Source organism: Triticum dicoccoides, chromosome 4A, assembly GCF_002162155.2.
Source record: "Triticum dicoccoides isolate Atlit2015 ecotype Zavitan chromosome 4A, WEW_v2.0, whole genome shotgun sequence".
In the NCBI taxonomy this organism is placed as follows: domain Eukaryota; kingdom Viridiplantae; phylum Streptophyta; class Magnoliopsida; order Poales; family Poaceae; genus Triticum; species Triticum dicoccoides.
The window spans coordinates 641,739,371-641,750,245 of NC_041386.1; the positions used below are offsets into that span (position 1 = coordinate 641,739,371).

General features: G+C 44.7%; 1 protein-coding gene across 2 annotated transcripts; it reads right to left on the reverse strand.

Annotated features, from left to right (window-relative positions):
- Positions 1-1,917: 1,917 nt before the first annotated feature.
- On the reverse strand, positions 1,918-10,863 carry LOC119287623 (lysine-specific demethylase SE14-like). Of its 2 annotated transcripts, XM_037567203.1 has the most exons (8): positions 10,191-10,531; positions 10,023-10,101; positions 9,847-9,914; positions 9,104-9,254; positions 7,024-7,640; positions 5,740-6,144; positions 2,401-4,645; positions 1,918-2,366 (listed from the first exon to the last, which is right to left on the reverse strand). In XM_037567203.1, the coding sequence occupies exons 1-8, from the start codon at positions 10,405-10,407 to the stop codon at positions 2,348-2,350; spliced, it is 3,801 nt and encodes a 1,266-aa protein (XP_037423100.1). In that variant the 5' UTR covers positions 10,408-10,531; the 3' UTR covers positions 1,918-2,347. The 2 variants fall into 2 exon arrangements, with proteins under 2 accessions (XP_037423100.1, XP_037423101.1); XM_037567204.1 differs by having other exon boundaries at positions 1,918-4,645; positions 10,191-10,863.
- Between the last annotated feature and the right edge of the window lie 12 nt (positions 10,864-10,875).

The following is a 10,875-nucleotide window of genomic DNA, read 5'->3' on the forward strand; positions in this document are numbered from 1 at the left end:
GGGGAGACGCTGCGCTCACGGTTGTGCAATGCAACGGCGGCGTGCCATGGGGAGGGAAACGGGGGCTGCGTGCTGCAACGGGGGCGCGATGATGGGGCGGGGCTGCGACGAGCCGCGTCGCGAGGGGCCAAAGCGGCGGTGTTGCTGCCTCGCCGGAGAGCGCACTGGCCCGTCGCTCGCGTCGCATGGGGAGGCACAGGCGATGAGGAGTTATTTTCTCCGTGCGTTGACGAACAGAAGGAAGAAGACAACTGGGGTTATCCAACGAGCTATAGGTAGCCAGATCGGATGGCTGCAGTACGACCGGCCCAAACTTGAGCCGATGCGCCGGCGCAGAGTACTGCCCTTCGGTTTGGCGGTCATCGGGTCTAGAGGGAGAGGGTTCGCGCTGCTGGGAGGCCTCTCGCAAGTCACAACGAACGAAATCCTTCGGTGGTTCCCCTGCCCTCGCACCAACGATTCGTTGGTTCGGGATGGCTCCTCCCGAGCGCGAACGTCACAGAGTCCGTCTTTACTTGTGTTCAAGAATCCGTGTCTACGTACTTGTTTTCTTCCATGATGATGATCCGGACTGGGTTGTTTCTCGTGTGCTCAACTTGTGTTCGTATCCAATTAGTATGTCTCTCTCTTTGTTTCTTCCTTTTCCCCTACTCGAGACGGACCCGGCTTCCTCCTCCAGACACCCCGACCTCCCCTGCATATAAGTAGCCACGCCCCCTGGCCACCAAACCAACGCAACCGCAACCATTAACGTCGTCTTCTTCTCTTCACGTAGACAAGTTTTCAATCTCACTTTTTCGGGCTTGATGGAGAACAAGGGGACAGCAGCTGCAGCGGCGCCTTCGGAGAAGGAGGCGCAGGCGGCGGCGGCGGCGGCGACGTCGTGCTTCAAGAGGACGGTGGGCGAGGACGCGTCGCTGTTGGAGCTGGCCAAGGACCAGTACCGGCAGTTCGCGGAGGCGCAGGGGAGGGACCACTGGGAGTGCATCAAGAACAAGTTCAGCTCCATGTTCGCCGACCCCATCTTCGGCGGAGGCGCCAAGGACCACGGCTCAACCAACACGACGCCGCCCGTCGAGTCGCAGTAGATCATCGCCATCGCCGTCGTCTAGATGGCCTATATATATATATCGTTATCACTACTCACTCCATGAGGATCGTTAGTTGGTTGGGTCTTTTTACTTCTGGATTAATTAAACTTGTATCGTCGTCATTATGTATAATATTTGTGGATTTTGAGTTAATTAAACTACTAGCTCTCTCTCAGTTTACAGGGCGTGCGTGTGCCCCTAGGTCGTTAATTTGACCAACTTAATACAAGTCATATATTACAAAAAAATATACCAATATAAACTTCAGATGCTCTATTTTCAAACCGTATAATTTTTGTGCTAATTTTTGTGCTATGTAGTTTATATTAAGGTGATAAAATTGGCAACCTAGGTATACGCGTAGGACTTATATTAAGGTGATAAAACGGAATTAGTCAAAGTGATAACCTGGAACAAGAGCTCTTTTTTATTCTCTCAATCAATGTTATTCTTGCTCCCTTGTTTTGATATACTCTATCTGTAGCAATTCCCTGGTATGGCTGTTGTTTACTTTGTGTTCCCTAGCTCAATTCGAATAAAATTACCGGGTTTTTTTAGAGGACCTGGATCCTTATGAGTCCCTAAGATCTGCACTTTATAAGTCACTTAGTCATATAAGGCAAAGCAGCAAAGAATCCAACGCCTCAGACTGTTTAACGAGTGTAAAAATCAATGCTGTAATCACGTGTAGCGTGTGCCCCAGAAAGAATCAGTAGGTCTGCAATTGCAAGGTTCCCAACAATGCTGCTTCGCCTACCACAAAACCAAATCCCAAACCACTCGCATGATGTCAAGATCCTATTGCTAATAATTCGACAACCTCAGGAGAAAAACGAACGAACCAGACGATCTGTCATCGTCATTGCATTGATAAACTTTAGCATAGATTAGTTTAGATACATGACTCAACTGAGGGAGATTTCGGCATCATCGCAATTGATAAAACTTTATCAAGGGATTACATACATGACTGGACTGACGGAGAAAAAGAATGAAGGGCCATCTGGCCTTTTACCCCCCAATCTATCTCTACATCCTAGACTACACTTGGCACATTGTTAACGAAGGGGATTAACACTAGGACTACCAGCCATCGGGCGGTTAATTAAATACGTGAGCTGCTAGCCTGCTACAACAAACAAAGGACCAACGTACCTCAACACACAATGCAGCACCAGCCGGAGGAGGAGCCTTTGCCCCCCAGCACCGCTGCGACGTCCAATCAGTAATGATTAAACTTCCTCTGCGACGTCCAATCAGTAATGATTAAACTTCCTCTGCGACGTCCAATCAGTAATGATTAAACTTCCTCCGGTGCCGACTGTAGTCCGAGACGTATCTAAACGTCTGCCCGCAGTCAGGGACTGAGCACTCGTACGGGCGCTCCCCCGTGTGGACTCTTATGTGTTCTGTCTGCGCCCACAGCCACTTGAAGGTCATCCCGCAGCCGTCCCAGGGGCACTTGAAGGGCCTCTCGTCGCGGTGGACACACTGGTGGCGCTTCAGGTACTTGTGCGACTGGAAGCGCTTGCCGCACGACTCGTCGGTGCAGATGTTGCGCTCGTGGGCGCGGAGCTCGGCTCTGCTCTCGAATGTCATGTCGCAGAAATCGATCTCGCACTGAAATAACTCCACCACCTTGGACCTCTTGCCCTTGGTTGCGGCAGCGGAAGGTTTTGCGGTTTCAATCTGCTCTGCCGGCTCTTCAATTACTGCAGGTTTCCTCCTGGGCCTCAGCCTCTCGCATGGAGCGCGGGCAAAGCTCCCAAAACTTTGCGAATTACTGGTACTTAACTCAGATTCCCTCTTTCTTTTTTGCTTGCGCTTGCGTCTGACATAGCATATGATACTTCTTCTTTTTGAGCTTCCAATGCTTCTAGACAATATGTCTGGTTGATAAGCTTTTGGTGTGCCTGAACTTTTGCCTGTATCAGATAAACTGTTTGCTGAACTGTCAAGTATTCCTCTGCTGTTCTTCAAACCCTGGCAGTTCCAGGCACCAACTTCTTCAGCATTTTCTTGTTTATTTTGTATTTCAGCATTCTGAATCCTAAGCGATCCATCAGATGCCAAATTGGACAAAGTCCGTCCCTTGCATGAAATAGATGCGCCAACAGAAGAGCTAGACGTCTCTATAACTTCATTGTGTGCAACATCACCTGCAGACTGGTCAATGCTAGCCAGTGTCATCAATGTCAAGGAAGCATCGTCAACCTCATCTTTTCCAGGAACATCAGCTAGAATGGATTCTTCTGCTAAAGCTCCAAGTAAAATACCAAGAGAATCCAATTCTGTGTTAACTGAATTTCTATTTTCTCCAGAGACCACAGTCGTCAAAGCAGCTTGCATGCCTTCCAAAACGATGGCATCTCTCTTCGGATACTCATGCTGTGACTCAGTAGGAATAGCGCTCTTGAGATTGACGGCCTTGTCACCAAAATGGCCGGAATTGACCTGTACTGCCGCGGCCAAGTTTCTGCCAGCATTATTACAAAGTTCAATATTCTCCTGCTCCTGTTGAACTTGGAGCTGTTTGTCTTTGCACTCTGAAGTGACATTATAAGAACCCAAGTTTTCATGATTGCTGCTGTCTTCTGCAGTCATGCTTCCATCTACAAGGAACTGTTGTGCGGACATAGCCACGGAACTAGTCAACTCATCTGACTGGACACATTGCTGTTCAGTGGTAAAGTCATCTGACACCCCAGGTGAATCCTGAGAATGCGCTGAACAAATTGGATCATCACTAGTGCTAGCACTTACCAGATCGTCAAGTTCACAGGTGCTAACACTTACTGTACCTTCACAAACTTGATGCGTCATCGGATATTCAGCAGCAGCAACAGGGATACCAATCAGACGATGCATGTCTTGATCATTGTCCACAGAACACATGTGCATATCGACTACATCGTCAGCTTCTTGCAACCTACTTGGCTGCAGAGGGGCATTTTGTTCAGCGGTTCGCTGCCTTTTGCTACCAATCAGACAATGCATGTCTTGATCAATGTCCTCAGAACACGTGTGCATATCAGCAACATCGTCAGCTTCTTGTAACCTACTTGGCTCCAGAGGGGCATCTTGTTCACCAGTTCGTTGTTCTTTGGCATTCTCGTAAGCATTTCCAGAAGTGCCCATCTCAGCCTTTGTAACTGCAGGGCTAACCACGTCAGGACCTACTGTGGCATTACGACTGGCAGCATAACCAACAACCCTATATGGGGTTCGTGCTCTTCTGCAGAGCCATTTGAGGTTTGGAACGACAGAAATAGGCGAAGGCTTATCTGAGATGTCTAATCTCTTCCAAAATGACAAAGGAGGTTGCTCTTGGCAACCTGGTGTTTCTTTCCTAAGCTTGGCAAAATATTTCATGTTTAGACCCATCTGTGTTGTCCAATCTCTTTCATCTTCCTTGTACCCCTCGTCATCAATTGAAATGTTGATTAGATGTAGATCAGATTTGGACGCATTTGCAAGTGGAACATCTTTACAGTCAAACTGAAACTCAATTTCCTCTGCAATTGATATTGCAAGTGCTTTTAGCTTGGTGTAATCTGCAAAAAAAATAAGGGGAATTTTTAAACTTCAAGAAATACACTAATCAAATTATGGCATTAACATGTGTAGAATTGGTTCCTAATCATGATTCAGAACAAGAGTTCACTTGAGATATTTTGAAGGAGGCATAAGCTCCGAGCTAGAGTCATTTACATGCATCTGCAATTAGCACTCTTGGGTCAACAGAGAAGGAAATGTGGGCCAAGAGCTCCCTGGATCGCTTCAGGACATATGTGCGCAATCTTTGAAGTGATCCTTTTGACCTAAAGTTTGGACTTAGTGCCATAAACAGTCAGATGCCACTCTTTTTGCTAATTAAACAAGCACCGCTACTTTGACTCATATGCTCATTCTATCTATTGTCTATTCCATCATCGCATTATTCTGTACTGTTTTATATAGCATCCGACAGAAAGACCATTTACAAAAATAGGACATGGTGGGTCAAGTCACGTGTCATCTGTAATTTCCACACATAGCAGATATGACTGCAATTAGCTGCAAGCACAGTTCACTTGCATAACACCAGCGAATACCGACACCAATCACATCGAGCAAACACCAGAAGACCAGAGTTCAATTGTATTATATCCTTCAAAAAATAAATTGGCTTTTGTACAAATAATTGCAGTAATTTATGTGCTCCATCCTAGTACAGGGCTTCAAGACCATCCCCTCCAATTAGTATCTACTGGAATAAATTTATACAAGTCAATATGTTCCATGTTATTATATATTTTTTTGGGATTTATCACTTGGATTACAAAAGATCGGAGATTTATTCAATGATACAAAATAATACACTGATTTTCATAGTATATTCAAGAGTTTAGTCTTTTATATAGAGGAAGAAGCCATAACTTTATTAATACAAAGAAAATAAGTCCCACAGATGAAGACAATCTAAACCAATTTAGCATCTTCTAACAAAGCTTTAACGAACCAAACATGATGACAACACATAAGTGTGTCAAAACTCAAAAGAGGAATTACTGATTTCATATCCAGTGTTAAGGATCAAGGCAGCGTGCATCAGGCATTTGCAGTAAAAGAGAATATGAGAATAAAGGAAGTTAGCATCATACTCTACCTGCATGGCAAATGATGAGAGCATGTGCACCCCCTTTGCCTTCAAGCAACTCCTCAATCTCAAGTGCATGTTGCAAGCAGAAGATACGGGGACGTACAAATGCAGAGGTTATATTCCAGTCAACAGTGTTGCCGCAACTTTCTGTGGCTTGTGCATCAATATCACCTCTGCCAGTTTGTTTACTAAATTCTATACCAAAACGAGCACTCGGTATTTTCGTCTCAGTTGTCTCTGTGTTGATGCCCGGATTAAGGGTATTTTCACTATTGCAAGAATGTGCACTATTATTATGTGGTAGTAGGGGTCCATCAAGTCCCACACCATCTTTATCTGATTCCGCATTCTGATGACTGAAGTTAGACTGTGCCACAGGGCTGGAAGGTCTTTTGGCAATAACTGGATGTCCTGGCAAATAAGGAGAAACCTTTGTCAAATATTCACACATGCAAAAACAAAACATATCACTGTGGCTAAACCTGAAATATAAAAGAATGAAATGTACAAGAAAGTATATTTAATAAACAAGCAAGGATACTAATTATTGGTAAGCTTCATGCACTAGCCAAGGCAACCAAAAGTCAGAACTGATGGAAAGGGCTAGGCAATCCACATATACACTTCAACAACCCCTCTCACATGTGACGAGGGAAGTCAACACGTGAATAGACTCGGAGGTATGGCTCAAGAAGCCTATATGTGGACACAGAGGGGGGGAGCAGCAATTTTTGGATAAATTGCGAAAACCAGGACTTGAACGCAAGACCTTAGGCCCTGATACCATGTTAAAGCTTCATGCACTAGCCAACGCAACCAAAAGTCAGAACTGATGGAAAGGGCTAGGCAATCTACATATACACTTCAACAATTATAATATATAAGAGAACAGTCGGAAAAAAGGGTCTAGTAATGTGTTCCATGTATCACCAAAAAATCAGCAAACAATGTAATTAAAACAAAGTAGCTGCGATGTAATCAATGATTAGCACACAGCAAGAATTCCATTGGTATTGCAATTATTCTAGACAGAATATTTCTACTTGACCATACCCATTAATTGTAACGTGCTAAAAGACAGGATCGCTCATCATGTTTGACGAAAAGAGAAAATAAGGATTCAAGGATACTAAGAATTTGATCCTAGTGAGGTTTATCATATAAGCGGAACTATGACAAGAGCGAGAAGTACCAACGATGGCAATTGACAACACAAAACAAATCTGCACCTGTCAGTAAAATGTTCACTTAGTTCCTGCACCTGTAAGAGACTACAAAAGCTGGACATACCTGAAATGCTATCATCAGGAGAACATGGAATTGCATTTGAATGGTTCTCTTTTTCACAATTCAGCTTAAATCTCTCTATATCAACAAGGGACATATCTTCCAATGCTTTCTTGGAGGGTTGCAAAATTGCCATAAATGGGAAGCCAAGAATTCCACAAGCAACGCAGGTCAATGAGCCAGAATCAATGCTCAAATCAAAAGGAAGGTCACCATCATCATCAGTGTCAGTATCAAGTTTTTGCGCCTCGGCAGCAGACATGGCATCAGATGATTTGCTGTCCATAGACATGCATTTAGGTTGTATCCCAGCTCTAGATGCAATATCATCAGATGAACTGTTCTCTTTGGGGACAGACTCGATACTGTGAACATCATCAACCTTCAAAGGAGCTTTTGGGCCAGAGGAGCAGGAATGTAAAGCAGTAGAAGATGGCAGCAGGTCAGGCTCCCATAGAACAGCATTTTCAATTAATTTCTTCTTGAGAAAAGCACACAAAAGTTCATTTTCACTAATCATATCTTGTAAGAACTCCCGTTTGACTAGTAGTTCCCTTTCTTCTTTTCTCCGATCTCTCAAACGAGAGGTTCGAATTCCATACAATAATTCTCTGGGGGTTCTGAAATCAAAATAACCAACTAGATTCAAGATTCTGAATGATAAACCTAATAATCATCTGGCAGCCTCATGATTTTAATATGGACCAAAAGCACTAGAAATCAAGCATAATTAAATCCATAATTATAGCATGGAGACCAACTGATCAAGAGAAAAAATTTGTCATCATACGACAATGACAGGTGTGCTTCTTATGATAAATTTTCTTTCACGAACCAAGCGTTGCTCGGTCTGTGGGGACTGGGGAGTGATGCGCTAGCACCAACCCACCCACTGGGGTTCGACTCCTGTGGAGCAAAATTTATTCCACGGAAATTCTGGTGTCTGTCATTTTGTCTTGCAACAATGCCAAGTGCTAGTGCTTGGTTGGTCAATGATTTTTTATGTTACATGTTTCATTAGCCATAAGTTCCGACACAGAAGGCAATCATGATTCTGTCCAACATAACTAAACCACTTCTACAAACAGGAAGATACAAATCTCAATACATATAATGTAAAGGTAATGACATTGTTAGCTTAAAATGGCATTGCTAGCTTCTCAAGAGAGCCTGGAGCGTTCAGAGGTCCTAGGGACATTATCATTTAAAGCTTTCCTGCCCTTCTCTTTTTAACTGTAGTGTTTGGGCTTCTGTGGTGTTCTCCTAAACTCTGAAGTTCTACTATTTTATCAGTTTATTATACATGTTAAATTCTGACAAGATACAGGCCAAATGCATGATCATTGAATGGTATTAAATAATGAATTTTCCTATTACATTTAATACTAAGTGTTACCTTCAGCCATGTCATCGCACCTCCGAACAGTGAATGCTAATGATACCTATTGCCATCGATAAAAAGTCTCTGTAGATTCGAATGGTGATCATTTCTGTTCCTAACTTCTTATATCAGAATGGGTCTTACACACCATAGGTAACTGGATAAGGGACAGCACCAAGTTACAATTTATGTTAAACCACATAACAGCAAGTGGTGATTTTTGCTCCTACAAGCTAGTGGGATGATGGTTGGCAAGCCACAATGTTAACCAGATGCAGCCTTCAACAAAAATATAAGCTACGGGTAGAGAAGTACTAATGCAATATTCGATACTTGTATTGGGGATCTTCTACTGCAGAACTCATTTTCATGTTTCAATGGTATCACTTATCTATCAATGTGATATGATTCCCTGGTCTCTGAGCAAATAATTTAAATTTGTTATCTTGGTGTACCAGATGATGCAGGCGCCTACTACCCCCCCACACAAGTTCCAATAGATGTACAAATACTTCTGAACTTATACATAAGAAATTCAGCATCCAGACCTAACAAATGTATACCCCATGCATAATCACTTTGTTATGCCAGAGCTAACGAGTACATCTAATTAAACCGCTTATTCTACCATTTGGCTCTTGTAGGGAGACAAAAAAAGTATTCTGCATTGATATGTATGTAGGGTCATAAATAAAAGTTTACCTGGATATAAAGGAAACTGCTAGCAAATACAGTAGCTGTTGATGAGAAAGCATTGGAAGATAATTCATCACAGCTCTTCGAACTGCCGCCTCTTTGGCAAACTTCAGCCACTGGGGAGTTGCAAAGTTGGCAGCTTCTCCACAATTAAATCCTGTAATATATTGGTCAGACCATTTAGAACTGCTGCACAGAACAATCAAAATGCATAGATGTAGATCTTCAGTCTCTACGCTGTACATTATCTGGTGGTCGCGCAAAATAAATTGTCCTTATACATAGGTAGTACCTCAGGGGAGTTTAAGTCATAGTAGAAGCCCTCAACTTAATATTACAGGCATGCAGAGATAACACTATCCTGGTCATTAACAAACTTTAGAGCAGCATTATAGACTTACGAAGTTAAATTCTTTGAATGTTTATAAACAAAACGGGTAGAAGTCCAATGCAGCAAAACAACTATAACGATATGAAAATCAAACATGGCCGGACTTCTGGCAAAAAAAAATCAAGAGTTCCCTAGTAGTTTTGATATGTACCTAGATATCAAAAGTTATTTTGATGTAACAATACAACAACAGCACACATCAGGGCACGGGCAATCGTGGATTATTTTAGTTTACTGCCAGTGCCATAAACATAAAATTACACCATAGCTGTAATACATAGTCTAACAATTATCAAATCACGATAACGGAATGTCATAACAACAGGTGTAATGAAATCTAAAGCCTAGATGAACCGACCATGGCTAAACCCGACATGGTAGGCCCTTGGGAACGTCACCACAAATTCACCAGGATGCTGCACCAATCTGAAGCACAGATGCAGAATGCATATCAGTACAGAAATTAAATGTTAATGTACCATAGCCACTTTTTGACAAGAAAACAATGAGCAGTGACCATTTCAGAGAATGTACCTACAACAGGGCAGACCAGCGGCTACAATGACCTCAGGGGACATCAATGTCGTTTTCTCCCCAAGCACTGCCAGGGACGCTGCATGAACAAACATTCAGTCGATTCATAATACTAGAACGATGAATATACTGATCGCATAAGCAAACATAAGAAAGGGAAATAAATACCAAGGCGATCAGGATTGCCTCCATAGCCATGCACACGGATAACTTCCTCGAGCTCGGCCGCCCGATCCCCAGGGACCGCGTACCACGTCTTGGGCGCACCGGTGTGCAGGAAGTTGAGGCTGTGGAGCTCATGGTCCTCGATGTGCCATGCGAACCAGCTGAAGAGCATCCCGATGTAGACCATGGGAGAAGTGACACCGGGAACATCATCTGGCATGAACCGGGTGAGCGACCCTGGAGCCCGCGCGATGGCCTGGAGGTTCCAGGGGCTGCTGGAGAGCTTCCACCCCGTGGCCTTGTCCCCTTCATCCGGCGAACTCGGGGCGCCCTCCCGCCTCCGCTTCTTGTGCGGGCGGCGATGCGACTGCGCGGAGGCCGCGAAGCCGGATCCGGGGACGTCGTTGGCGTACTCGACGTAGATGGGGCGGTCGGCGGAGGCCTTCCAGAAGAGGGACTCGACGGCGAGCGGGGTCGGGTCGCGGAGGCCGGCGAGGTGGGCCCTGGCGAAGGCGCGGGACTTGGCCTCGAACTGGTCGAGCGTGTAGCGCTCCCCGCTCTGCCAGACCTGCTTGAGCACCTGCGGCGGCGGGCGGCCGCGGCGCGCGGTGCCCAGCTCCTGGTGGCGGGTGGTGAAGAGGGCGGCGGGGGCGGTAGGGTTGGAGGAGGAGGGGTCGGGGTCGGGGTC

Excerpts from the sequence above, each read along its gene's own strand:
- LOC119287623 (XM_037567204.1), bottom strand. The coding sequence starts at position 10,407 with ATGCCAGATGATGTTCCCGGTGTCACTTCTCCCATGGTCTACATCGGG. Across the intron at positions 9,255-9,846 it reads CCATGTCGGGTTTAGCCATG|GATTTAATTGTGGAGAAGCT; the intron begins GTCGGTTCATCT and ends AATATATTACAG. Across the intron at positions 6,145-7,023 it reads TCCTGATGATAGCATTTCAG|GACATCCAGTTATTGCCAAA; the intron begins GTATGTCCAGCT and ends CTTATTTGCCAG.